This window comes from Erinaceus europaeus, chromosome 2 (genome assembly GCF_950295315.1).
Source record: "Erinaceus europaeus chromosome 2, mEriEur2.1, whole genome shotgun sequence".
Lineage (NCBI taxonomy): Eukaryota > Metazoa > Chordata > Mammalia > Eulipotyphla > Erinaceidae > Erinaceus > Erinaceus europaeus.
Genome location: NC_080163.1, coordinates 154,520,903 through 154,548,013, shown reverse-complemented (window position 1 = coordinate 154,548,013; position 27,111 = coordinate 154,520,903). Strand labels below are relative to the sequence as shown.

General features: G+C 48.8%; 1 protein-coding gene across 2 annotated transcripts; it reads left to right on the top strand.

Moving 5' to 3' along the window:
- The first annotated feature begins 1,447 nt into the window (after window positions 1–1,447).
- On the top strand, window positions 1,448–25,850 carry IRX5 (iroquois homeobox 5). 2 transcript variants are annotated; one of them, XM_060185532.1, is made up of 4 exons: window positions 1,448–2,089; window positions 3,181–3,586; window positions 3,774–4,553; window positions 25,729–25,850. In XM_060185532.1, exons 1-4 carry the CDS (start codon window positions 1,841–1,843, stop codon window positions 25,791–25,793), a joined length of 1,500 nt encoding a protein of 499 aa, XP_060041515.1. In that variant the 5' UTR covers window positions 1,448–1,840; the 3' UTR covers window positions 25,794–25,850. The 2 variants fall into 2 exon arrangements, with proteins under 2 accessions (XP_060041515.1, XP_007538349.1); XM_007538287.2 differs by lacking the exon at window positions 25,729–25,850 and having other exon boundaries at window positions 1,451–2,089; window positions 3,774–5,128.
- The last annotated feature ends 1,261 nt before the right edge of the window (window positions 25,851–27,111 follow it).

Sequence of the window (27,111 nt, the reverse complement as noted above, 5' to 3'; positions counted from 1 at the left end):
TGCGCTGGGCGGGGCGTGGGGGGCTTCTCCGGGTCTGCAGGCCTGAGGGGCCGGGCCTGGGAGGGGAGGAGCCAGTGCGCGTGCGTGGATTCCCGCGGGCCCCTGGGGTGCGCGTACAGTGGACTGGCTGGTTTACAGTGTCCCGAACCGAGCTCGGAAAATCAAGTGTATGTGCTTAGTCCGTCTGTGAAAGTCAGAGTCATCGGGACAAACTTTGTGCACAGTTACGGCTGGACTCGCTCGCAAGCCTATTTCTAAAAGAGCACAAAGTACTGAGCTCCAGCGGGCTGCCCAGCACTGCCTTGCCCCTGTCCTGGTTCACCAGCGCCCCTGTCTGTCCCAGGGTTCGAGTGCGCGTGTGACTCGTGCCAGCGGCGGACGGTCTGCTTTGTATTTTAACTGCATGACCGTCGTGGGCAAGGGCTCTGCCTGTGACTCAGTTTTGTGTGTGTTTGCCTTGCAAGCACCTCGCTGAACAAACAGCAAGCGGTTGGGTTGGGCTGGGCACCGCCGAGTGTTTGCAGTGGAACGTGGGCGGTGCGAGAGCTTGGAGAGGGAAGGGGACCCACAAACCAGCCTGGCCAAATGAGCTGCCAATAGGAAGCCCCGAAAAAGTAGCTTCGAGACAGTCGGGGTGCGAAGTTGGGGGAGGGCAGAAGACCTACTCCAGTGTAACTGTTTTTCTGTCTGGCAATTCTTGCCCCCCACTACCTCTCCAAAACAGAAAAGTTGCCCCCGTGGTCCTGGGCCCCAGTGTCACCTCCCTCGCCGTCTGGCGGGGAGTTGGTGGAAAGCAGGCCCTGGACCTGAGATGTGCAGAGGTGTAAGGCCTTTCTCTCGCCCACCTGCTGCTGCGGCAGGGAGAAAGGGACCATCATCCCGGACTCCTTGCGCCCTGGGCACAGGCATGCACCCGGCTCTCCCAGGGACCTTCGCTAAAGGCCCCTAAGCCATTCTTGGGGAGGAGAAGCCACGGCTGAAGGGAGGCAGTCGGACTCCGAGTCCAGGCTCTTGGCTAACAAGAAATCCGCTAAGTCCGTGATGGACCGCAGCGAGGAGAAGGGTTGAGCTTTCGCTGGAGCACAGGCTGCGGCCTCGTCCCCTTTGTGCTCGGGGGCGATCGGACCCGCGATCTGGTCTCGCAGTGCGTCAGAGCCGCCGCTTCACCCCCCGAATTAGCAAAGAAAGAAAGTTGGAAGGAATCGGTGCGCCTGGGATGTGATTGTCATCCTGGAGCCGGCGCTCGAGAGTCTGAGAGAAAGAGAGAGGAAGAGAGACCCGGGAGGGGAGGGGGAAGAAGCGAAGGAGGGGGGAGAGGAGGGCGGTGGAGGGGAGGCGGGCGCTTGGGAGGGGCGAGGGGAGCGCCAGCGAGCGGGAGAGGGAGCCGGGGAGGAAGAGGGCGAGGGCGAGGCGCGCCTGGCGGCCCGGTTGGCTGCGTCCTCCCACAGGCTCCTGCCAGTCCTCCCACCGACTACACCCCGGGAAGGAGGAGCTTCGGGCGCGCACAAGGCGTCAGAATCCTCAATTTCCAACTTAGCATCTTGGCAGGACCTTTGCGAAGCCCAAAGCAGAGCCCCCCAGTGCACAGAGCGAGGGGGGAACAGGAGAAAGCCGCCAGGGCGGGGGGGAAATCCAGCCGGGGCGGGCGAGGCGGTGGCAGCCAGAGGCGCGCGGGAAGCCAGCGAGGCGGCAGCGCGGGCCGGAGCCCGGGAACCAGCCGGGGCCCGAAGAGCGGCGGCCCGGGGCAGCCGGAGGCCAGGTGCTGCCCGCTCGCCCTAGCAGGGCGCCGCCCGGCTCGTTGGCGGCCGCGGCGCGGCGCGCCCCATGCCCGTGTGTGGCCATGTCCTACCCGCAGGGCTACTTGTACCAGCCGTCCGCCTCGCTGGCGCTCTACTCGTGCCCGGCTTACAGTACCAGCGTCATCTCGGGGCCCCGCACAGATGAGCTCGGCCGCTCGTCGTCGGGCTCCGCGTTCTCGCCCTACGCCGGCTCCACCGCCTTCACGGCGCCCTCGCCGGGCTACAACTCGCACCTCCAGTACGGCGCCGACCCCGCGGCTGCCGCGGCGGCCGCCTTCTCTTCGTACGTGGTGAGTGAGCGGGAGCCGCCCCCGGACGGGGCAGCGGGGACAGCCCGGACCTCTCCGGCCAAGATCGGGGCCCCTGCAAACTTGGGTGTGGGGTGGGAGGAGAGGATTGTGTCGCTTAGGCTTCGCCCGGGCCTTGGGCTTTGGAGTTGCTCCGAGAGGACAGCCGCATCTAGATCGGATCGCCCCAGACCAGGCGGAAAGGGTCTGGGGATGGGAAGAGGTCCTTGCAATTAAAGACCAGCATTGGGCTCCGACTTGAGTTCCAGAACCCCCTGAGATTTTTATTAGCTTTTTTTTTTCCTTTCTGGGTTTGCTCATTTGGACAACTGGTTCAAAGGAAATAGTCCTGAAATCTGAGCAGAAATGTGTTAAGTCTATGTAAATGTGTTTGGTCTCGCCTTTAATTAGTCCTCCGAAATGTTGCAAATCCCTGATCCTATCTTCGCAATCCGATTTGGAGGTATTAAATTTCTGAAAAGTCGGCCGAGTTGCGGTGCATCCGGGATTTTTTCGGGCTGGTGCACTTTCTGGAAAAGCGTCGTGGCTTCTTGGATTTTAAGGAAACGTTTTTAGAGGGGTGGGCGTGCTAGGGCAAGGTTGAGCTTTTGGTTTGTGTTTCTTAGGGGGTTGGGAAATAGGTGAGGTGCCGCCACTTCCCTTGATCTACCCCCTTGCGCCTGATGTGCAGCTGCCCGAGTTCCGAGCGCAGAGTCTCAGTCGCTGCCCAGGCCTCGCTTAGTGGAATCCCGTTGCCCCCGTGGTGGACGCTGCGCACAGGGGGGCGACCTGCCCAGGCAAACGGGGGCCTACTGGGTGGGGCCCGGACCGTGATGGCTTCATGGAAACCCCCCTCCCCGCCGCCCCCTAAAGGACCAGACTCTGGAGTTGGAGCTCCCTCTGCTTTCAGAGAAGGGGGAGGGGTTGCCCTTGGGTTTGAGCTGCCTGCCTAGCCCCCAGGGGAAGGGGTTTGGGCCTCGTTGCCCAAAGAACTGCTGCGCAGGGAACGCGTGATTCAGTTGCCCAGGTGGCAGTGGTGACCACCACCACCACCACCACCACCCCCTTACATTCACTCTACCTGTTCCATACAGGGTTCACCCTATGATCATACACCTGGCATGGCAGGCTCCTTGGGGTATCACCCCTATGCTGCACCCCTCGGCTCTTACCCATACGGGGACCCCGCATACCGGAAGAATGCCACACGAGACGCCACCGCCACGCTCAAGGCCTGGCTCAACGAGCACCGCAAGAACCCCTACCCCACCAAGGGCGAGAAGATCATGCTGGCCATCATCACCAAGATGACTCTCACCCAGGTGTCCACCTGGTTCGCCAACGCGCGCCGGCGCCTCAAGAAAGAGAACAAGATGACCTGGACGCCGCGGAACCGCAGCGAGGACGAGGAAGAGGAAGAGAACATCGACCTGGAGAAGAACGACGAAGACGAGCCCCAGAAGCCCGAGGACAAGGGCGACCCCGAGGGCCCCGAAGCAGGTTGGTGGACGCGGGCAGCAGCGTGCGGGACGGGAGGAAGACGGGAAAGTGGGTCCTGGCTGGAGGAGTGGGGGACCCCAGGGCCTTGAGATTAAGGGGGTGGGGGATGTGTTGACTTTTGTGGGCGGGGATCTGGGCTCCCTCCGCTAGGCCTCCGCTCCTCTGACCGTCTGGCTTTCGCCCGCAGGAGGAGCGGAGCAGAAAGCGGCTCAGGGCTGCGATCGGCTGCAGGGGCCGCCCACCCCCGGCGGCAAGGAGACCGAGGGCAGCCTCAGCGACTCGGATTTTAAAGAGCCGCCCTCGGAGGGCCGCCTCGACGCGCTGCCCGCCCCCCCCCGCGGTGGCGGGCCTTCCCCGGCCGGGCCCACGGCGGCGCGGCTGGCGGAGGACCCGGCCCCTCTCTATTCGTCTGGCGCGCCGGCTCCGGGCCCGCACCCAGCCGCGGGTGAGCTGCCCCCGGGCCCCGGCGGGCCCTCGGTCATACACTCGCCACCACCGCCGCCACCACAGGCCGTGCTCGCCAAGCCCAAACTGTGGTCTCTGGCCGAGATCGCCACATCTTCGGACAAGGTCAAGGACGGGGGCAGTGGGAACGAGGGCTCTCCGTGTCCGCCGTGCCCCGGGCCGGTGGCCGGGCAGGCTCTAGGAGGCAGCCGCGCGTCTCCAGCCCCGGCGCCCTCTCGCTCGCCCTCGGCGCAGTGCCCCTTTCCAGGCGGGACGGTGTTGTCCCGGCCTCTCTACTACACCGCGCCCTTCTATCCCGGCTACACGAACTATGGCTCCTTCGGACACCTTCATGGCCACCCAGGGCCGGGGCCGGGTCCCACAACCGGTCCGGGCTCGCATTTCAATGGATTAAACCAGACCGTGTTGAACCGAGCGGACGCTTTGGCTAAAGACCCGAAAATGTTGCGAAGCCAGTCCCAGCTAGACCTGTGCAAAGACTCTCCCTATGAATTGAAGAAAGGTATGTCCGACATTTAACACGGGATGCATCGCTCCCAGACTTCACTAATTTATTAAAATACTTGGCCTTGACAATTATGTTTTCCATCAACGAGAGAGAGAGAAAGAGAGAAAACTATCCCTCCTATTAAAAAGTTTATAGTTCATGGAGGTGGGAGACATAAAAATGTAAACATTTCCACACATACACACACACTAAAAATATGTCTTAACCAACCTGAAAAAAAAGAAAAAGTTAAAAGGATTTGTATTAAATCTTATTCTGTATATTTAATGTAGCATTTTTGTATTTAAATTGATAATTCAATATCTTTGAAGTAAATTATGAAAATAAGACACCTGTATAGGCATTTAATGTTTTTGTAATATAAATATATGCATTTGTGTCCCCCCGAAAGTGTTTCATAGTTTAAAATACAAGTTTAATTTAATTTTTTACACTTATTGATTTTCCTGGGTCTAAGCTAAAGTATTACAGAAAGAATACAGGTTATACTCTTAGATTTAAAAAAGTAAAAGAAACTGCAGCCGCCTTTGTAAATGCAAAATATTTAATTAAAAGAGATTTTAACATAATCAGAGCCACTCGTTACTTTTTAAAAAGCCTCAATAAATTGTCCATTGCCTTGGACCAAAAAGTGCAAACTGCAACTTTTCCCCCCCCCCCCAAAGTGGAGAATGAAAGGTTACATGGAACTTCACTATGCCAGGGGAGACCATAATCATTAGGCTGCTAGCCCAGGGGAACCTGCGCCCCAGCCCTGAATGCAGATTTGGAGTACTGATTTGGAGCTTGGGGGAGATTGGACCCTGGAGGGCAGGAGAGAGACCCAAGCATGTGCCCAGAAGGGAAAGAAGATGGCAAAACCAGCTAGAGACACGCACCATCCCAGCGCCATCGCTTAACCTAATTACTTCCAATCAGTGTCGTGTTTTATGCAAAGCAATCAGCTGGTGAACTTTGCTAATGAGTTCGATTTTATGCCGGATTTAGCCTTATTACTATTTCAAAGGTGCTGTGGGCTAATGCAGGCGGGGAACGTTTGGGGATGCCAAGGGGAAGGTTTCCTAAGGCGCTGCCTGCTCTGCCCCCTTCAGAACTGGGTTTGGGGTGGGGTGGGGAATCTCTTCGTTGGATTAGATTAAATTAGTAAATGTCCCATCCACAACAATGCGGGTGGTAATCGGCGGGGTAGGTCCCAGGGCAGTTGCTGGGCTGGGGCCGCGGGACCAGAAAGGAGACGGTTCCCCCCTTTCACAGGTAGGTGTCACACTTGTCCCGAATTTCGAGCCTGCACTTGGCAGAGTGTTTAGATTGGCGAGTGGGGGAAAGGGGGAGGGAGGCACTGGCTCTCGAAGTAAACTAGAAGAACCCTGAACGGATTCGGAGAGCATTTTTTTTCACCACTCCCCCATCCTACGCCCGGGCACCTTTTTGGTCAAGTGGTGATCAAAAGTTGGAGGCCCTTTGCTTAGAATATGAGGCTGCTGGGGTCTCATTAGGCTTGTTGTCGCTTTAGCACGTCCCCCGCCCCCCAGCCCTTTTCCATGGCAGATCCAAGAATCCGAGTAACCACCTAAATGTTTTCGAGGTCTAATTTCGCCCCCTCGTCTTATTTCTATCTCAAAATGAGAAGTCAGGCTGCGCCTCCATCCCAAGGAAGGGACACCGCCCTGCGCGTGAGGTTCGTCAGCAGGCGGTGACTCTCTCTCCTCTCTCTCTCTCTCTGTGTCTCTCTTGTCCACCGATGTGTTTTACTTCATGGGAAATTTTCGGTGATGGGGGTCGGCTGGGGGTAGGGGAGTGCTTGCAGTAAAAACATACTCCAGTGGAGGGAATTAATTTGCCCTATTAAACCCAAGCCTGAGTGTGGAGAGAATGGTGTATGCAAACACCGGTTTAATTAGGAGAGATCAGAAATGCACACGCTATTTGCATTTCCACTCAAGATCACTTTAACCCTGCTTGCTTTTTAAAAACCTAAACCCATACCCCCCCAACCCCATACACACACCCAGCATCTTCTGTCGGACTTTTCCCTTTTGCTCGCTGTCTCTCTCTCTTTTTCTTCTGCTACGACAGCCACGGACTCCCTTAGTTTATCTGAATTTAAACAAGTTTGAAAGCTGCATTGTCCAGATGTTTGGAAGAACAGCAGTCAACTTCGGAGTTTAAATTAGTGCGAAAATTCACGCCGGGAAATGATTTCAAAGCTTGGGAGTGTGAATGATTAAATATGCATGAGACAATCGTATTTTATTTTGTCCCTTTAATTATAAATGATTTTTTAAACAATTGAATTCCAGAGATGACTTGCCCTGCTCTCCCCTCCCGCTCTGCCTGCCAGCCCCCCACAACCCCCACCAGGACTCACAATCTGCATTTTCCCCCCTTGTTGACTATGCAGCCCCCGGAGTCACCTTCTCTTAAAAAAGAAAAAAAAAAAAACAGAAGAATAGGCCGGTCCCCTCTTTTAAGAGAGAGTTTAAGGACGACATCAGCTCTGCGGGATTTTTGGAAGCACTGGCCCTAAAACCCTGCCCAGCGATTTAAAAAAGAAAATTACAGGCCTCCCAGTGTTCCCAGGAATATGCAAATGGCGCAGCCTGGGCCTCCCAGTCTGAGGGCTGAAGCTCCGGGCTGGGAACTGAGTGCCGTGGGGCTGCCTGGGAACGAGAGCTGCGCACCGGGGAGCCAGGCGCGGTTCTCCTCCAAGAGAGGGGCAGCTAGTGGAGTCTCCAGTCTAGAGAAGAAAAACATCGAGCGAAGGGCAGGCGCCCATATTGCAAGCTCCCCACCTCTACCTGCATCCCTGCTGCCCTTGGTTTCCCTAAAGGGTCCACGACTTTTTAAAATTATTATTAATTTTGCGCAAACCCCCAATTTAAGTTTGCAGAGCCGGTTTTGGAGGCCAGTGTCTTACTGGCGTCCAGAACCTTTTCAGTTTGGGGGTGGAATTCCCAGCAGAGATTGGGGCTGGGGGTATTTAGCAAATGTCTCCTGTGATAAATTCCCCCAAATAGTGGCATGCAGGTACCACCCTGAGCCCCTGTTCCTGGAATGTGGTCACATCTTGGAGATGAGAAGATCTGAGGCACTGGGTGAAAAAGTTGGGGATCCACAGTGGGGATTTGTACAAAATTGAGAACTTCAGTGTGAGAACTGAACTGGGTAGTGACTAACACTTCAGAGCTATGCAGGCGTTTGCCACCTGCATTGGCTCCAGCACCCTAACACACTCTGATTTGGCATTGTTAATTTCTTCAAGTGTTGAATCCCTGGCCACTGGGGCCATGGGATCACTGAGTGGCATCTATGCAGACAGTTTCAAGCTGGTAACAGACCGAGTCCCTTCCCTTACCCACTTTTCTTGGCTCCAATTAGTTCATGAAATTTGAGGGTGGACAGCGAACAGCCCAAGTGATTCCTGAAGGGTCAAATTCTGGCATTTAGGAGAAGCTGTAGACGGGGGAAGGGGCAAGGAGTTGCACTTTTCAACTTCACTCTCCTTGACTCCAAGTACCAACGTCCAAATGTTTCTAGGACTGGTTGCAGGCCTGCATGGAGGCCTCCAGGTTTGCAAAGCCCTCTGTGGCTCTCCTTCCCTGAGACACACGCAGCTTTTGGTGCCTGGAAGGTGCGGCTGGGGAGTGGGGTTGGGTTGTAGCGCTTGCAGTTTGGATGCGGGGCGTGCCTCCGGGCCCACCTGACTCCCCAGAACTAGCTGACAACTCGGCAAAAGCTTGCAATAGCTTTTTTTCCAAAGTGAAAGGAAAGAGAGAGAGAGAGAGAGAGAGAGAGAGAGAGAGAGAGAGAGAGAGAGAGAGAATAGAGGGAGAGAAGAGAGGAGAGACTGAGCTGGATCTAGAGGCCGGCCAGGAAGGGCGCCGCCTACTGGTTCCGCTACGCCACGCCGTCTGTGAAGAGCCAGAGTTAGATGAGACTCGGCTATACCCAGCTCCACCACCCGGCTTTAGTTCTGAAACCCAACCTGGTCATACCAACTGCTCTGAGGAGTCCATTTGCAGTAGCCCGGAACCAAGAACCATTTGTTATTGCGGTGACTAAACAGGGACTTAGCCCTACGATTCCCTCTCTATGATTCCTTTGGCACAGTGTCCAAAATCAGACAACAGGGACCCAAGATATATGCCAACAGCAGAATTAGCCCCAGTCCCGGGTGTCAGGCACCCTTTCCAGGCAGCTAGAGGTGCTGCTCTCGGCTTCAGGTGCACTCTCTCCTGCTTTGCTGGCCCTTCCACACACCCCCCCCCCCCCCCGCCCTAAATGCCCCCCACCGAGCTGTTTCAAAGTGCTGTTGGATAGATCCTATCCCAGGTTTGTTTCCGCCTCCACTCCGCCAAAACCTGGTTCTGCCTGTTGACTGTAGGAAAAGAAAATAAATAAAACCCAAGCCAAATTCCCCTCCTTTTTCAATTTAGAAAGTACCTTGAAGGAGATCCGGCTGGCTCAGCTGGCAGTGCTCACTTGGGTGACCGCCCTCCCCGCTTCAAAGTGCTAAGGGGTAGTGTCAGTCCCTCAAGGCAGGAACATAGGGGGGTGCGGTCAGGGGTGCATTATAGCTCTGTCTCATCCCTCTCTCCCACTCGGCAACCTCACTAGAGGACTGTCAGCTCCGACCTTGTCTTCTGCCTTCCCCCAAACTGGCCAAAGCAGCGGAACCCTCAACAGACCTGGCCCATGGGTCTCCCTTTACACCCAGTCCAGAGCTGGTCTACTTTTCGTTTTCCTGCTAAAAGCGATTGGAGTCTGGCACCCAAGCGGGGCCCAGGTTGTGGCCTAGTAGAAGACTGCCTCTGGGGCCAGGATGGAGCTCTAGCTGCACCCCTGTGTTGGTGGATCTCTTGGGATCCATGGAAGGCGGGGTGGGGTGGGGGTCTGTGGCCTCTAGTGGGCCCTGAATCCCTAAGACTGGACCCTCAGGGCCTCCAGTTGGGCTGCGCTCGTTTCCGGCTCCCGGACGAGCCCAGCGCTCCCAGACGCCGCTTTCCCCAGTGAAATCTGCTTTTATTTGCTCCGAGCAAACCCGGGCTCTGAGCGCTCCCGCCTGATGGATGCAAATGTAAATGTGCACTTATTTAATTGGATCAGGCCCCAAGATAAAAGAGATAAACGGCTCCCCGTTTGCTAACTTATTTTTCCGAGGCATGCAGCGCCGCGTGGAGGGGAAGCTAATGAAGGCGCCGCGCGTTGTTTGGCGCTGGAGCTCTCGGTGGCGACTTGCGCGCTGGCCACCCTGCTCTTCCCAAGCTGCGGACCCTCGTCCTTCTCCTTAGCTGGGGCTCTACCGGCCCAGGGTAGTTTCCCCCGGGGACCTTGGTGATTTGGAGCGAGGAGCCACCGCGGGGTCATCCCGCTTGGGAACACCCCCACTCTTAGTCACATTTTTTCTCCGGCCTGTCCCTCTGTCCTTTGCTCATCCAACTTTCCCTGTCTAGGGTTATTCTAACCGTTGGCCCACTGCATAGAACATTCTTCCTGGCCTCCTCACTTCTCCAGTCCTGGTCTTTCACTCCAGGAGGCGGTTGCAGAAAGACGCGGGGTGGGTGGGGGGCACAAAAAATAAATAAGACTTTGAAGCCTTGTCTCTCCCGGCCTGGCCTTTTCCCTCAAGGTCCCGTGGGGCGACGCTTTAGACAGAAGGGTCCCCTCCTCTGTTCCCAGATGACACTCTTTGGGAACCCGGAATTTCTTTTAAAGCTAGCCGGCTCCCCGAAATAACTAACATCTATACGCCTTTTGTCAATTCCCAGGGTCGCGCAGTCCTGGCACTCAGACCTTTATTTCGTGCGCTCAGACCTTTATTTCGTCCAGGGGAGAAAAGGGCTTCCCGCTTCTCTTTCCCTGGGCCCAGAGTCAGAACTCCATCATTTCTCTCTCTCTCCCTCTCTCCCTCTCTCCTCTGCCACCCTTTACGAGTCCACCACGGCCCCCTCATCCCCCCACCCACCCCCCATTTGGGAAACCAGATTTTTCTACCCAAGTGTCTCTTCTATTCAAAGGGACTGGGGTGGAGGTCCGAATGGGAGAGACTTGCAAGATGCCAGACCCTGCCGCCTGCGCAAGATGGGTGCAAAGGAGAGTGGATACGGGGTGACCTAGAGGGGGAGACCCTCTCCAAATAGCCCCGGGAGCTGGTGAGCTGGGCAGGGCTGGGTCCAGCCGCACCCCGTCCCCAACTCGCTGATGGATTGGCTTGTCAGGAGAGCTGTGTGCTTGGAGCCCATCAGAAAGCACTTACCTCGCTAAACTGAAATTACTGTCTTTTCAGGGGCTAATTTGTGTAACTCCCATGGAGGGGCTTGGAGGGGGTTTGATGAGGCATAAAATGATGATTAATGAATTTATTGGCTGCTGCTCATCAAACAAGGGCTAGAGAGCTCCGGTTCGCACTGGCGGCCTGGCGGCTGCGCTCCACACAGCTGGGGTTCAGTCTCCCCCCCACCACCACCCTAACCCCGAACCTCAGCATTCGCTAGGGTTTCCCGAGCATCCTGCTCTGGCCCTGGGCCCTTTCGTGCTCAGTAGCCGCTTCCTGCGAGCTGTCCCCAGGTTGGGGCGTAGGCTCCAGCTATACAACTGTCGCCCCCTGCAGGACTGCTGCTCAGGCTTGGGTTGAGACCCTGACTCCTGGGGCAGCTGGTTCCCCCCACCTAGTAGCTAGAACTGGACAGTAGCCAGGGCACCCCAAGAAGCAAGGAGACATTATGCTTGGATATTTGAACCTTGGGGACCGGACACTGTCCTCCCTTTGAGACTTACTAAGCTGTGTGTCCCTGGGCAAGTCAAATAATCTCCCTGAACCTCAGCGTCTACATTAATAAAATGGGGCCTGTACCACACCCAGTTTTGAGAGGGTTCTAGTGAGTGGCATCTAGTTATCTATTAATAAGATACTGGCCTTATTATGCTCCCTTCATTTCATTCATTTCATTAGAGACACCACGGGGACGGGGTGGGGGTGGGCGAGGTGGAGACCTAGACTTTGGCTTCTGATTTGGGAAGGATCTTGCCAGAATGGCTGATGCTGTTTGGTATTGTCTCCTCTTTCCTGCCTCATGATAGGACATCACTCTCTGGGACTTGGGGATGGGGTGGGAGGGAGACACTTTGGGTAGTCAGTTAGACAAAGGGATGGATCACCTGGTCAGAGACAAACTTTGGGGAATTGGTTGAACCTGCCTTGAGGTTTACATATGGATTATGGAGTAAAAAAAATTCTTTTTTTTTTTTTTTTTTTTTTTTGAGAATGAGAGACCACAGCACTGAAGCTTGCTTCAGTGTGGTGGGGGCCAGGCTTGAACCTGCTTACAGGGCAAAATAGCACATCACTCAAGTGAGCTGTTTTGCTGGCCTCTGATAGTTAATATGTCAATTGTTAATTTTTAACTGAGGGGATATGAAGTGTTTTAGGATTAATTTTCATGGACCGTTTTCTCTTGCATATATACAAATTTCTTACAACTTTATTACCTGTGAAAGTCAAAACCAAAAAAAGTGTAAAAATAAAAACTGTTGGCACACACACAAACACACACACACACACACACACACACACACACACACACACACCTAGGTGTATGAGATTCACATGAGGCAAAGAAGAGATGGAGAGGGGGACAAGCCAGAGAGTGACTCCGGCACATGCTTTACTGCTTTACTGGGGGAAGAAAACTAGGAACCCCAGACTCTGATGTTCTTTTTTTTTAAAAATATTTATATTTATTTATTTATTCATTCCCTTTTGTTGCCCTTGTTGTTTTATTGTTGTAGTTATTATTGTTGTTGTCGTCTTTGTTGGATAGGACAGAGAGAAATGGAGAGAAGAGGGGAAGACAGAGAGGGGGAGAGAAAGATAGACACCTGCAGACCTCCTTCACCGCTTGTGAAGCGACTCTCCTGCAGGTGGGGAGCCGGGGTTCGAACCGGGATCCTTATGCCGGTCCTTGTGCTTTGCGCCACTTGCGCTTAACTCGCTGAGCTACAGCCCGACTCCCAACTCTGATGTTCTAACCATTGAGCTGTTGGGGGGAAAAAAAATCATGACGTCTTTTACTGTTTTTTTTTTTTCTCCATATTAAAATATACCAAGACTTTTCTGACAATCCAACATTTCCCCAGCTACGGGGATTAATTTCTAAGTCAACTAAAAGGGAGGTTCAGAACTCTGCCTACTCATATCCTCTGGGGGTTCTGATATATTAAAACCTGTCTGTGGAACATTCAGCAACTTCCCCAGGACCAACTCAACAACGGGCAGCCCAAGAACTTACAGTCAGCTCCGATCCTTTTTCTCTCCTACCTACCTAGAAAACCCCAAAACAGCCCCACCCAGTTCTCTCAATTGCTTTGCCTTTGTCTCCGCAGGACATCCTGCTCAGCAAGGACTTTGGCATTGACCTCTGCAGTGGAATGCTTAGGCTGGCTTCCACTTAAGCTGTTCCTTTCTCTTCTTCCAACATAAATTGAGTGCTTGCAATCTTTCAGATGCACTTTTCTAAGTGTGGTTAATGAAGTAATGGACATAACAAAGTCCCTGCTCTCCTGAAGCTGACATTTTTGGGAAGGAGACAACATATATGATGTTAGAGCTGACTTGTCACAGTATTTGAGTGATAAGTGATAAGTACTAGGAGAATAAATAAGTAAGACCATGGCTGGAAATGGAGTGTGTTTATTTGTTTTTAGATAGATAGATAGAGAGAAGACAGCACTGCAGTAGGGGCTGGACTCAAACCTGGGTTGTGCACATGGCAAAGCAGCACACTATCCAAGTGAGCGATTTCACTGACCCCAGGAGTGTGCTTTTTTAATGATAGTAGTTTGGGAGGAGTCCCTTAGGAGGTGGCATCTAAGCAGAGACCTGAAGAAGTTAGGTCATGCAGATACTGAAAGCTCTGAGCAGAGGGAATAGCAAGTGCAAAAATCCTGAGGTAGAAGTAGGTTTAAATCACAGTGAAGTGAAGGGTATAGGGATTAAGGCAAATGTAGGTTCAAGTTGTATGTGGCCTTGTAAGTCTTGGTGAGTCAACTGGGTTTCATGGAGAGAGGGAGAGAGGGAGGGAGAGAGAGAGAGAGAGAGAGAGAGGGAGGAGACAAGAGAAGAGAAGAGGAGAGGAGAGGAGAAGAGAGGAGAAGAAGGGAGGGGGAGGGGAGGGGAGGGGAGGGGAGGGGAGAGAAGGGAAGGGAAGGGAAGGGAAGGGAAGAGAAGAGAAGAGAAGAGAAGAGAAGAGAAGAGAAGAGAAGAGAAGGGAAGAGAAGAGAAAAAGGAAGAGCATTTCCAGGTGTGGGAAGCTGAGACTCTGGAGGCAGAGTAGAAAGAGGGATTGAGGGATTGTAAAAATCTTGGACCAGGGTGGTAGCCACTGAAATGAAGAGAAATGGTTCAGACAAAAAGCTACATTTTGAAGGTATAACAATGGTTTTGATGATAGAATGGATACAGGGAATGATAGGAGGGAGTTCTAGATGCTTTAAGGATTTGTGAATGGGGTTACCATTAGCTGAGATGTTAGTAAGAGAGAAGTAGAGTTTTTCTTTTCTTTTCTTTTCTTTTCTTTTCTTTTCTCTTCTTTTCTTTCTTTCTTTTCTTTTTCTTTTTTTATTTTTACAGGTAAAGAGAAGATACTCCTTGACTTGGCTTCTAAGTCCTTTGACCCAAAGTAGATGGCCTAGTGGATATTGTGTATACTGAACTCAGGACAAAGCCCACAGTGAACACCTTCTCCCCTGAAACTAGATCCCAGAACTTTTTGACAGCCAGACCTTCCCTTTCATCTGTCAGCTTTTTCCTCCTCCTCATCCTCCTCCTCTTTCTATCATCATCACCACTATCACTGGTGGAGAAACTGAGGTCCAGAAAGTAAAAATGACTTATCCAAGCTCACTAGATGAGTTTATGAGCAGAGCTGAGTCAGAACCCTGACCTTTTTTTTTGTTTGTTTTTGGATAGGATGGAGAGAAATGGAGAGAGGAGGGGAGGGGAAGGCAGAGAGGAGGAGAGAAAGACAGACACCTGCAGACCTGCTTTACCGCTTGCAAAGCGACCTCCTGCAGGTGGGGAGCTGGGGGCTCGAACCAGGATCCTTACGCTACTGCCCAACTCCCCGGAACCCTGACCTTCTTAACTCCCCCGCCTGCATTTTCTCTCTGCTTCCTGCAAGCCAAGTTCTTCAGGATATCTGTATTTTAACAGAGAACTCCTGGAAACAAAATGCCTTAACAGAGAGGAATGAATTTATAATGGTGGAAGCTCAGACACTGTGACAGGCTGTCAAGAGAGATATTTTTAGGCTGGGCCTGGAAACATCTTAGCTGCTGGGAGGAGGCTCCCTCCTCAGGCCTCCGTATGTGAAGTACAGATGAGGCAAATGAGGGCCAGGCCTTGACTGTGCCATCACTTGACAACTGGGAGGAACCAGGCCTGTAGCCCCTGCTGATCTGTTTGCTTCCCTAAATAATCACTCTCAGGAAAGCCTCCCTCATTTCTCCTGGTGCAAGTGACTGAGCTGCCAACAGTAGTCCTACAAAATGCAAGCAAGCAGAAGTCATCTTCTTCTGGGGCTCATCATTTCACAGTGCAACTCGTTTTTTTTTTTTTTTTTCTTTCTATCAGGGTCATCTCTGGAGCTTGGTGACAAATACACTCCTCCTGGCAGCCATTTTTTTAAAAAGAATGTTGCTTAAGCATAGCTACTGTTGCTCCTCCTCTTCCTTTACTTCCCCCTCCTGAAATATTTTAAATATTTAAAGAAAGAAAGATACACAGAGAGAGACCAGAGCACTGCTCAACTCTGGCTTATGATGGCTCTGGGAGTTGAATGTGGTACCTCAGAGCCTCACACATGAAAGTCTTTTTGCATAGCTATTATGCTATTGATATCGCCCCAGCCCTGGCAATCATTTTTTCCTTCATTTAAATGATAAGACTGAGAGAAACTGAGAGGATCGGTGAGATAGAGAGGGAGAGAGAAAGAGAAGCACTTGAGGCACTGCCTCACTGCTAGTGAAACTTCCCCACTGTAGGTGGGGATCGGGGGCTTGAACTCAGGTCCTTGTGAATGATCATGTGTGCCCTCAACCAGGTATGGCACTGCCTGGTCCCAGCAACTCCTATCAAACAGAGCTCTGAGTTGGGGGCCAAAGCCCTGAGTTGTCACGAGTATTTTGTGTAGTTATAGGAAAGTCATATATATGTGCTTATCTTTTTTGGCTTCATTTTTTCTTTCTTTCCTTCTCTCTTTCCTCTTTCTTTTTTAATATTTTATTTTATTTTTGAGATAGATAGATAGATAGATAGAGAGAGAGATAGAGAGAATCACCACAACACTGCTCAGCTCTGGCTTATGGTGATGTGGGGAATTGAATCTTGGACTTTGGAGTCTCAGGGCATGAGAAGCTCTTTGCATAACCATTATGCTATCTACCGCCCCCCCCTTTTTTTTTTTTAAATATCTCAGCTTGATTATTTTTCAAACCCCCCCCCCCCACCTTTTCCTTGATTCCCTGTGTTGTATGTATACTGTTGTCAGCTTGGGGATTTTTGTCTGTAAAACCATCAGTGGTGTTGTCCCCAAGGGGACCCACAGGCCCTTAGGAACAGCTTCTCAACATCTTTCAAGCAGAGTGAGACATCTGTTAGCCCTCAATTCCAAATACACTCACAGTTCCAGAGTGTCCCTGACACCTTCCCAGCTAACACAGTTTGACATCAGACTTGCCATACAGTTGTCACTTCTGAGACTTTGTTTTTAGAACCAAAACCACAAGGCTTTTTTTTTTTTGCTTGTTTATTTACTTGTTATTTTTGTTTGCCCTCTATTTGTATTCATCGTCTCAATCCAAACCCAGTGGTCATAGGTGGCTTTTTTTTTTTTTTTCCAAACACTCCTACGTGCAAAGATGTTCATTGGTAGATGAGGACTGAATTTCCTGGATCCCACGAGCAAGTGGATTAGTGGTAACTTGGAGAAAAGGCTCATTTAGAATAAACATCACCGCTTTGCGCGCATGATGAGCGTGGCTGGAGAAAACCGTTGACCTGGTTTATTTTGGTTGCCGGACTTGTTTTTCCTCTCTGGATTGCTTGCTTTCTTTTTCCTTTTTAAGCTGGTAAAGGCCTGGAAAGTTCTGGGACATGGAGGAGGACCTTCTGAGAAAGATTTCATAGCTCTTGAGATGGTAGGAGAGGAGTTCTTTCATTCATTAGTGCTCATTTACTCACTCCAAACCTACCCTCCAGATCCTTGAAAGCTCTACTGATTAAAGCAACTATTTAGAGATTCATTCTCTTCAGATTTTGTCACCACTTTACTTGCTCTGTAAGGAAGATTAATGTTGTGACTGGTATTGCCTTCCATAATACATGGAAGACTATGGTGAAAACCAAGCTCATTACTGACTTCTCTCAGACTTTTTGGCTGCTACTGGCTGTTTCCTGGACCCCATCCTTGGCAGGATGCACACAGTTATGTGGACCACATGACATTTACTCACCCCCAGCTAAAAACTTCTCCTGTGGCCTCTTCCCTCAGGTGCTTACTGCACTTTGGAAAGAGTAACTGCTCATTTTATAGACAGAACAACTGAGTCCCTGGAGAATAAAGCAACTTGTTCAAGACTGCATAGACGATTGGGGTCAGAATCAAGGATAGAACAGTATCCCTGCCCTACACTCTAGTAGGTCCCCTTTTTAAAACATCCCTTAAACATGCTTTTTCTTCCTTCTCCTCTTTCTCCCTCCCTTTCCTTCTCTCTGTTCCCTTTCTTCTTTTTTTTTTCTCTCTATCTTCCTTTCTTTCTCTCTTTCTTTCCTTCTTTCTTTTCTATCCATTTTATCACTGGGGCTCTTCAGACAGACATTTTTTTAAAAATATTTATTCCTTTATTCCTTTTTGTTGCCCTTGTTGTTTTATTGTTGTAGTTATTATTTTTGTTGTTGTTGATGTCATCATTGTTAGATAGGATAGACAGAAATGGAGAGAGGAGGGGAAGACAGAGAGGGGAAGAGAAAGAGAGACACCTGCAGACCTGCTTCACCACCTGTGAAGCAACTCCCCTGCTGGTGGGGAGCTGAGGGCTCGAACTGGGATCCTTATGTTTTGTGCCACCTGCATTTAACCCTCTGTGCTACCACCCAATTCCCCTGACATTTTTTAAATAGAGACTTAGAGTCAGACGTAGAGAAACCGATACAGAAAGACAAATACAGAGAGAAACAGAGAGAAGCAGAGACACCTCCAGTATTGCTCTACTGCTTTTGAAGCATCCTCCAGGTAGGTGGAGACCAGGGCTTGAACCCAGGTCCTTCTAAATGGTAATATGTGTGCTCCACTAGGTGCCCCATGGCCTGTTCCTCTTTCCCACCCTTGCCTGATCTTATCTCAGGGCATGTGCCTGGGTGGTAGGCTGGAAATGGAGGCTCCTCTGCTCTGCACTTTTTGTTCCTTCCATCCAACTGGTCTCACCAGGCCTGGATTCTTTTTTCCTACCTGTGGGTCACCCTTTTGAAGTTAGAAGCCAGACTAACAAGCCAGAGTGCTCTGGATACTATAAAAGACACAGTCTCTTCACTTACCCTTCTGCAGGGAAGGAGGATGCTGGACCTACCAGCTCTGAGCAGAGTTTGGAGTTAGGGTAGGGAGCAGTTGATGAACAGGAGGGACCAGATATTGTCTCCCTATGGGAAGTCTGTGCTCAGTGGTCTCTTCTGTTCATTTATTCCATATGTTTACATGTGAAAGACTTCCCCCCTCACTCTACTCCTTGCTAAAGCCACGCATAATGCCATATAGTTACCCTTCAGTGCTGATGAGTGGGAGGCTATTGGGTACCCAATCATAATGCTGCTCAAACTCACCCCCCATACACACACATTGTGTTTTTTCTCTACCTCATCTTTTTCTTAATTTCTTTATTGGGGGATTAATGTTTTATAGTTACCATTTTTCCTGTCGGGTCGCATCACGGGGGAGAGAGAAGAGACCAGGAACTCGTGGTGGAGTGGGAACGCAAATCTTTATTCATGCGGACGTCCTAGAGTTAGGTGTGAGTACAGTGGTTTAGGCCACATGGAGCTAACAAAATGGCCACCTACCACTATGCCCACCAGCCCTTCTCCAGGTCTTCTCCAGGTCAGGATGTGGAAGAGAAAGAGAGCAAAATTGGAATGGCAGCAGTTTTTATAGGGTAAAAACCGGAAGTGGCAAGTTGGAAACGGAAATGGCTAGGAAAGGGGGTGGAGAGAGGCAAAAGGCATTCTGGGAAGGTGAAAGCGCCCTTAGCAACTGTTGTGATGGTTTTAACTGAATTAGCAATACCCTGAGAGGATAACGTGGTGGGGATCTTTCAGGCAAAACAATGATTATGTAAGCAGAGCGGGGGGGGGGGGGGGGGCTGGCTTTAAGGCCCAATATCTCTCCCATTTGAGTAGGGACCTTCAGCATAGCTTGCATCTGGTTGCCCTCTCCCTCCATGAGCCTGATTGGTTCTGAGGCTCATCTAGCTTAGATCACAGCTCCAGTGCCCTGTAGCCCTGTCCTGAGTCACACAGTTCAATTCTGGAAGATACCTCCAGCTGGAAGGACCATAAGTGATTCAAGTTCAATATGTCCCAAACTGAAGTTTTTTCTTCTCATGCCTATCCAGCTTCCCACCCAACCCCAGATCAGTTTCTCTTGCCTTCCTGATCCAGTGTCTCAGAGAAGGGGCTTCAGAAACCTTTGGGGGTGGGGGTATAATGAGATAGCTTACCTGGGAGGGAACCATGACTCAGGGTTGAGCCCCTGGTATGTCTCATGGGAGTATTATGGTACTGGGGGAAGCCTTGCTGCTGTGATATCTCTCTCCCTCTCTCTCATCTCTATCTTAAAAAGTCAACCAGAAGCTGTGAAGCCACAGCAGTCATCATCATCATGTTATTCCAGCCAGGGACAGAATTCTATCTGTTAGAGCACCAACTTTTATGTCTCAAGCTCCAAGTTCAATCTCAGGCACCACATTATATCAGAGCTGAACAGTACTCTAGTCGTATCTCTCCTCCCCTTTCTCTCATTTGCCCCTATCTTTCTTATATAATGAATACAAACTATGTATCTTTAACAATTTTTATTTATTTATTGTTGGATAGAGACAGAGAAATTGAGAAAAGAGGGGGAAATAGAGAGGGAGAGAGATAGAGAAACAGCTGCAGCCCTACTTCACCACTCATGAAGCTTTCCCACTGCAGGTGGGGATCAGGGGCTTGAACCCTGGTCCTTGAACACTGCGATGTGTGCACTTAAACAGCTGCACCACCACCTAGCCCCTAATAAATATATTTTTAAAAGAAACCTACAGGATTCGGGTGGTAGAACAGCAGGTTAGGCACACATGGCGCAAAGCACAAGGACCAGCATTAAGGATCCTGGTTCGAGCCCCCAGCTCCCCACCTGCAGGGGAGTTGCTTCATAGGCAGTGAAGCAGGTCTGTAGGTGTCTATCTTTCTCTCTCCCTCTCTGTCTTCCCCTCCTCTTTCCATTTCTCTCTGTCTTATCCAACAATGATGACATCAATAACAACAACAATAACTACAACAATAAAACAACAAGGGCAACAAAAGCAAATAAATGAATATTTTAAAAAAACCCTACAAATAGTCTTTTCTGTACACCCTGCCTGTACCCACTCCCCAAATCACATGTATTTTTCTGAGGGATCTCTTTCAATTACCTTCCTTCTGTTGTTCTAAGCTTAACCCTTACCATCTCTCTTCCCCTGACTGTCTCCCTACCTAGTCATCATTGTAGCTCCTATATAGACTTTCAAGACTGGAGTGTCCTGGATTTTCAGTAAATGCTGATCAAAATGAAAAAAATGAATGGGTCCCCAAGTCAGTGTGCTTGCTTTCATTTTGCCATAGAAATATGAATATCAAAACAGCTTTGGGGTCAGGCAGGTCTGAGTTTGAATCTAAAGAGTATCCTGTGATCTTGGGTGTATTAATCAGATACAGTGACTTAAAATTCAGGATCTGGGGACTTGGCAGCGGCACACCTAGTTAAGTACACATATAAGCATGTGCAAGGACCTAGGTTTGAGCCCCTACTCCCTATGTGCTGAGGAAGGTGCTTCACAAGGGATGAAGCAAGTCAGCACCTACCTTTCTTTGTCCCTATCTCCCCCTGTTCTCAATTTCTCTTTGGAGTCCTACTCAACAAAATAGAAAGGGGGGGCAGGGAAGGAAAAAAATGGCTGTCAGAGCAGAAGATTCCAAGTGCTGGCGCTGAGCTCCAGTGATAACCTTGGCGGCAATTAAAAAAAAAGTAATAAGAGTCTGGCGGTAGTGCAGCAGGTTAAGCGCAGGTGGCACAAAGCGCAAGGGCCTACGAGCGTAAGGATCCCGATTTGAGTCCCAGGTTTTCCACCTGCAGGGGAGTCACTTCACAGTCAGTGAAGCAGGTTTGGAGATGTCTATCTTTCTCTCCCCTTCTCTCCATTTCTCTGTCCTATCCAACAACGACTACAACAATAAAAAAGCAACAAAAAGGAATAAATATTTTAAAAGTAATAATAGTAGGGGCCAGGCGGTGGCGCCACTGGTTAAGTGCACACGTTATAGGGCACAAGGACACAGGTTCAAGTCCCTGGTCCCTACCTACAGGGGGAAAGCTTCACAAGTGGTGAAGCAGGGTTGCAGGTGTCTTTCTGTTTCTCTTCCTCTCTATCTCCCCTTTCCCTCTCAGTTTCTCTCTGTCTCTATCGATCCGATAATAAATAAATAAATAAAAAAGATTTAAAAAGGAAATCTTTAGCAGAAAAATAATAATAATAATAACAAAATCCAAGGTCTGGGAGACAGCTCAGCAGTAGAATGCATAACTTACATGCATGAGGTCCCAGGTATGATCCCTTTACCACTTATGACAGAATTGAGTCTTTCTCTCTCTCCCTCTTGTTGCTGAGGACTTATTCTGATGCAGTCTCCGCCCCCAGGTTTTTCTATGCCCCGCTAAATCCTAGAGTGCCCCCTTTCAACCAATCCTGGCCCTACACGTCACCCCTGGTTGTCGCCCAATAAAAAGCCCCCTCACCCCTCCCTTCTCTCTCTCTGGGCTCTCGGCTCTCCCTCCCTGAGGTCTCGCACATGGCTGATCCTCCACCTGTGTAAACTCATCCCATATCCCCTGGCTCCCTGCCTGCAGGGGAGTCACAAGTGGTGAAGCAGGTCTGCAGGTGTCTCTCCCCCTCTCTGTCTTCTCCTCCTCTCTCCATTTCTCTCTGTCCTATCCAACGACGATATCAATAACCACAACAATGTTAAACAACAAGGGCAACAAAAGGGAAAATACATAAATTAAAAAAAAAACTCATACCATCTAAATGAATATGGTTTCATGTTGTTAAAAATGACATCATCAGAGACTTTTTAATATTATATAGTGTTCTGTCCCCAGTTCTTAACTACTCATCATTTTGCTGAGCAGCAATGGTTAAGATGACTTAAGTTAAATAAAATAAAAGCTTATTTTCAGAATCACTCCTTGGGACATTATTTCATTACTTAAACCTTCTGCTGACTCATCTGTTCCTTCGTAACTGAAGCTATCTTTACCAATAACTTTAATTACATCAATCACTCATTTCCCAAACTGCTGGATAATGAAAACTCCTAGAGGTGACACCATGGATGGCTGTCACACAAGCAGGGGCTTGTGAGGGAGAACGAGTTTTTTTTTTTTTTTTTTTTTTTTATATGCTTCCCTTGTATTTTTGAAAGCAATCAGCACTTCAAACACGGAAGCTATGTTAACTTTTATAAGTTACTATCTGTCTTTCTATCTCTCTATCATTTGAGAATGGCAGTCTTGATTATGGGAAGAATGACAATTCATAACTTCTTGGAACTGAGTTGATTGGAATTTGTTTCATCTTCTGACATTTCTGAGTCATAAAGCTTGGGGGTAAAATAAATTATGTCTGAGAATCCCAACACCAATTCCTTTGCTAAAAGCTGCTAATTACATAGTTCAGGGGTTAATGTATTACCTGAACAACTATTTTGTTGTCAATGATAATAACTGCCTTTTGAGCTATTAGTATATACACACCAGTTACTGTGTTAAATGTTTATATACAGAATTACAGTGAAGCTTATCAAACCAATGGAGTGGCTACTATTTTTATTCTTATTTTACAGATGAAAAAACTAAGGCACTGAAAGGTTTACTCATCTAAGCAGGTATCAGAGTGAGATAGAAACCTGTACATGGGGGCCGGGTGGTGGCACACATATCACAGTGCATAAGGACCCAGATTTGAGCCCCCAGTCCTCACCTGCAAGGGAAAGCTTTATGACTGGTTAATCAGGGCTGCAGGTGTCTCTTTCTATCTTCCCCATCCTCTTTCAATTTCTGACTATATCTAATAAATACAGACTAAAGAAGAAGAAGAGGAGGAAGAAGAAGGAGAAACCTGTGCATGTCTGACTCTTATTTTCTGTGTCTATATGGGGTCAGGAAGGGGGTTGTTGACTGTTTGTTGCAGCTTTAGGCATTGGTTGTTTTTCTGGCTATTTATTTTCATTTCTTTTTTTAAAAATATTTATTTATTTATTCCCTTTTGTTGCCCTTGTTTTATTGTTGTAGTTATTATTGATGTCATTGCTGTTGGATAGGACAGAGAAATGGAGAGAGGAGGGGAAGACAGAGAGGGGGAAAGAAAGATAGACACCTGCAGACCTGCTTCACCTCCTGTGAAGCAACTCCCCTACAGGTGGGGTGCCGGGGGCTCGAACCGGGATCCTTATGCCAGTCCTTACGCTTTGCACCACATGCACTTAACCCGCTGCACTACTGCACGATTCCCTTTATTTTCATTCCTAATAGGACTAGAAAAAGATACCTACTATCTGCTAGGTTTGAAATATATCTGACGAGGGCTAGGTGGTAGTGCAGTGGCTTAAGTGCATGTGGTGCATAGCACAAGGACCGGCATCCTGCCGGTTCGAGAACCCCGTTCCCCACCTGCAGGGGGGTTGCTTCACAGGCAGTGAAAGCAAGTCTATATTTCTCTCCCCCTTTCTGTTTTCTCCTCCTCTCTCAATTTTTCCTATCCAACAATAATGACAAGCAGTAACAATAATAGTAATAACAACAATGATAAACAACAGAGAAAAAAATAGCCTCCAGGAGCAATGGATTCATAGTGCGGGCACCGAGCCCCAGCAATAACACTGTAGGCAAAGAAAGAAATATATCTGACAAAGCAGAAAAACAGTGATCCTCAATTTGCTAAGAGGAATAGGATGCTGTAGTTGAAAGTAAGCAGCTTACAAAATTCTTACCCAGTGCCTGGCTTCCTTGTTACCCTCTCCTTCAAAGGACCTTGTCCTCTTCCTTTGGACTGTGTGTGATATAGACTTTTATTTTAATTTTTTAAAATATTTCTTTTATTTATTTCCTTTTTGTTGCCCTTGTTGTTTTTATTGTTATTGTAGTTATTATTGTTGTTGATGCCGTCATTGTTGGATGGGACAGAGACAAATGGAGAGAGGAGGGGAAGACAGAGAGGGGGAGAGAAAGACAGACACTTGCAGACCTGCTTCACCGCCTGTGAAACAACTTCCCTGCAGGTGGGAAGCCGGGGGCTGGAACCGGGATCTTTAGGCTGGTCCTTGTGCTTTGCGTCACGTGCGCTTAACCCGCTGTGCTACCGCCCGACTCCCAGCCTTTTATTTTTTTTTTTTAAATATTTTATTTATTAAAAATAGTTTATCTTATTTTAATCAGAGAGAAAGACACAGAAAGAAATACCAGAGCACTACTCAGCTCTGGTTTCTGGTGGTACTGAGAACTGAACCTGGGACCAATCATTATCTTGTCTCCTCAGCCCCATGATACTGGCCTCTTAATAGGACTATCTTGCTTTCTCTTTCTACATTTTCTCCATCCCCATCTTTCCATCTACCTACCCTTCCCTTATTAGCCAGGAGACTGTAGGATCTACAATAGCGTGTTAGAGATCAGGAGAGTGACAAAATCAATTTTAGAGTTCTGTGTGCGTTCTATGTTATTCAAAATTCAGTTTCAAAACCAATCTCCTACGTAGCTCTTTCTTCTGAGACACCTTCCTGGTATTCTATGTTGTGGTCATACCATCACAGTCACCCTGAAAGCCATTTCTCCAGGCTGCTCTCCTGCCTCAGAGCAGTCAAATTGTTTGAATCCACTTCCCCATCAGCGATTGAGTTGAAGTGCTTCTAGAAGTTTCTGGAGTTGTCTCAGTGACTCCAGTCCACCCTGTTTCCTTTCTGTGCTGGACTACCACTGAGTAAGAGGCAGCAGTACACTGATCAAGACAGTCTTAACCCTAAAGAGCTTTTCAGTAAGTTCACATCATATTATTGCAGCTGATAGATTCTTTGAGAAATCCTTCCCTGCCTTTTCTTCTAACAGAAACCCCAGTTTGATAGGGATGGTGATATGCCCAGCTAGGGATAACTCATTTATGCCAAGGCCATTTATGAACATTTCATTCCCTTGTGTCAAATGCTTATTTTCCCAGCCTCCCTTGCAGCTAAGTGAACACATGACCACTGCACTGCTGTGAGAAACTGTCTGATTTTTCTGAAGCTGTCTCTTCTTTTGTAAAGTGATGTTTAAATCTCTGGTCCTTTTTTCTTTTACTTTTTCAAGCAGGCTTAGTTTTCCTGTTGGTATTATTATAAAGAAATCTCCCATGGAGATCTCAGAGACCTGGGGCTTGAATCCAGGTCCTCTTGCATGGTAATGTGTATGCTCTAATGGGGGTGCCACCACCCAGCCCCATAGATTTGGTTTTGTGAGTCAGTATGTTCCCTTTAATTTAAATAGTTTGAGTTTTATCTTTTATTTTTGAGACCCCCCCAAATTCCCCCAACTAGTGTAGGGTTTTTTTTTGGGGGGGGTTGTTTGTTTACTTTCAGACTCAGAATCCTGAGATCTTTTGAGATGTTGATATGAGATTCTGTTGCAAGGTTTTTATATTTTCCTCTCCTGGGCATGACTGAGGCATGGCATATGACTTCTTTGGCCAATGAGATGTGTAGGAAAGTGACATGTGTTACTTCTGGGTGGGCTATTTCAAAGTCTGCGCATGATTCACCAGTCTCTCTTTCCTTCTTATAACAATGTTCCAGATGGCGGAGGCTCTACCAGCCTGGGCTCCAGCCTGAGGACAACGTGGAGCAGAGACCCCTGCTGACCCTTCAAGGATGATATGTACCGTGAGCAAGAAATAAACCTCTGTTGTTTCAAGCCATTGAGATTTTGGGTCATTTGTTATAACAGCATACCTTAGCCTCACCTAAATAACACACACAGAATTAGTCTGCTCCTTCTTCCTCTCTCTCCTGCCTCCCTCTGCCTCTTGTTCTCTCCCCTTGCTGCTAGGCTCTGCCCAGAAATCTTATACAACTGTTTTAATTTATCTGCTGTCAATTGCTAAAAGGCTTCCATGATTGTTCATCTTCTGCCTTCCCAGTGAAATCCAAAGTGGACATTTGCAGAAGATAACTGGTTCCTGACAAAGTCATGTTCCTGGTGTCACCTCTGATGCCAATCAATTACAGCTGTCAGTCAGTCCTCTTCCTTAACCCTGATCTTTATCCAGTCATATTACTGGTCTCACAGGACTCAGATTTCTGCAATAAGCCTTCACCAGAAATGGCTGTTCACTATCATGTGAACATAAGCATGACTCTGAAGTTTGTGCCCATGTATTCATAACAGAATATTCTACCAAAATGAAAACAAGCAGTATTAAAAATTTATGTAACACTGTGACTTGGGAAATGGCACCGTGGCTAGAGCATTGAACTAAAAAGCATGAGCTGGTGGGTCACCCAGTAGTGTATACATATTACCAGGCACAAAGACCTAGGTTCAAACCTCCAACTTCTATAGACAGAAGCTTTGTGAGTGGTGGAGCAGTGCTGCAAGTCTCAGTCTCTCTCTCTCTCCCTCTATCAAAGAGAAAGAAAATAAATGGCTATTGAGAATGGAGTAGTCATTATGCAGGCACTGAGACACAGCAATAACCTTAGTGGCAAAAACAAGAACAAAGCATGAGACCCTGAGTTAGATCACCAACCTCACATGTACCAGAGAAATTCTCTGGTTCTCTTTCCTATCTTTCTCATGTTTATAATAAATACATCTTGGGGGCTGGGCGATGGCATACCTGGTTAAGAGCACATAGCACTAAGTGTAAGGACCAGTGCAAGGATCTGGGTTTGAGCCCCAGCTTCCCATTTGCAGGGGGGTCACTTCACAAGTGGCTAAGCAGGTCTATAGGTGTGTCTATCTTTCTCTCTCCCTCTCTGTCTTCCCCTCCTCACTCAATTTCTCTCTGTCTTATCCAATAAAATAATAATAAAAAAGTTTAAAATATCATATAGCATAGACCTTCATTGATAATAAATAATTTTAGAGCTGATCAGTCAACTAAGCCATTGTGGAAGATTTTTCAGCTGGGATGTTGATTTGGTTATGGGAGTGGAAATGTAGGACAGAAATCCAAG

Coding starts and splice junctions, on each gene's coding strand:
- IRX5 (XM_060185532.1), top strand. CDS start 1,841: ATGTCCTACCCGCAGGGCTACTTGTACCAGCCGTCCGCCTCGCTGGCG. Junction 2,090..3,180: donor CCGCCTTCTCTTCGTACGTG/GTGAGTGAGCGG, acceptor TGTTCCATACAG/GGTTCACCCTATGATCATAC. Junction 3,587..3,773: donor CCCCGAGGGCCCCGAAGCAG/GTTGGTGGACGC, acceptor TTTCGCCCGCAG/GAGGAGCGGAGCAGAAAGCG.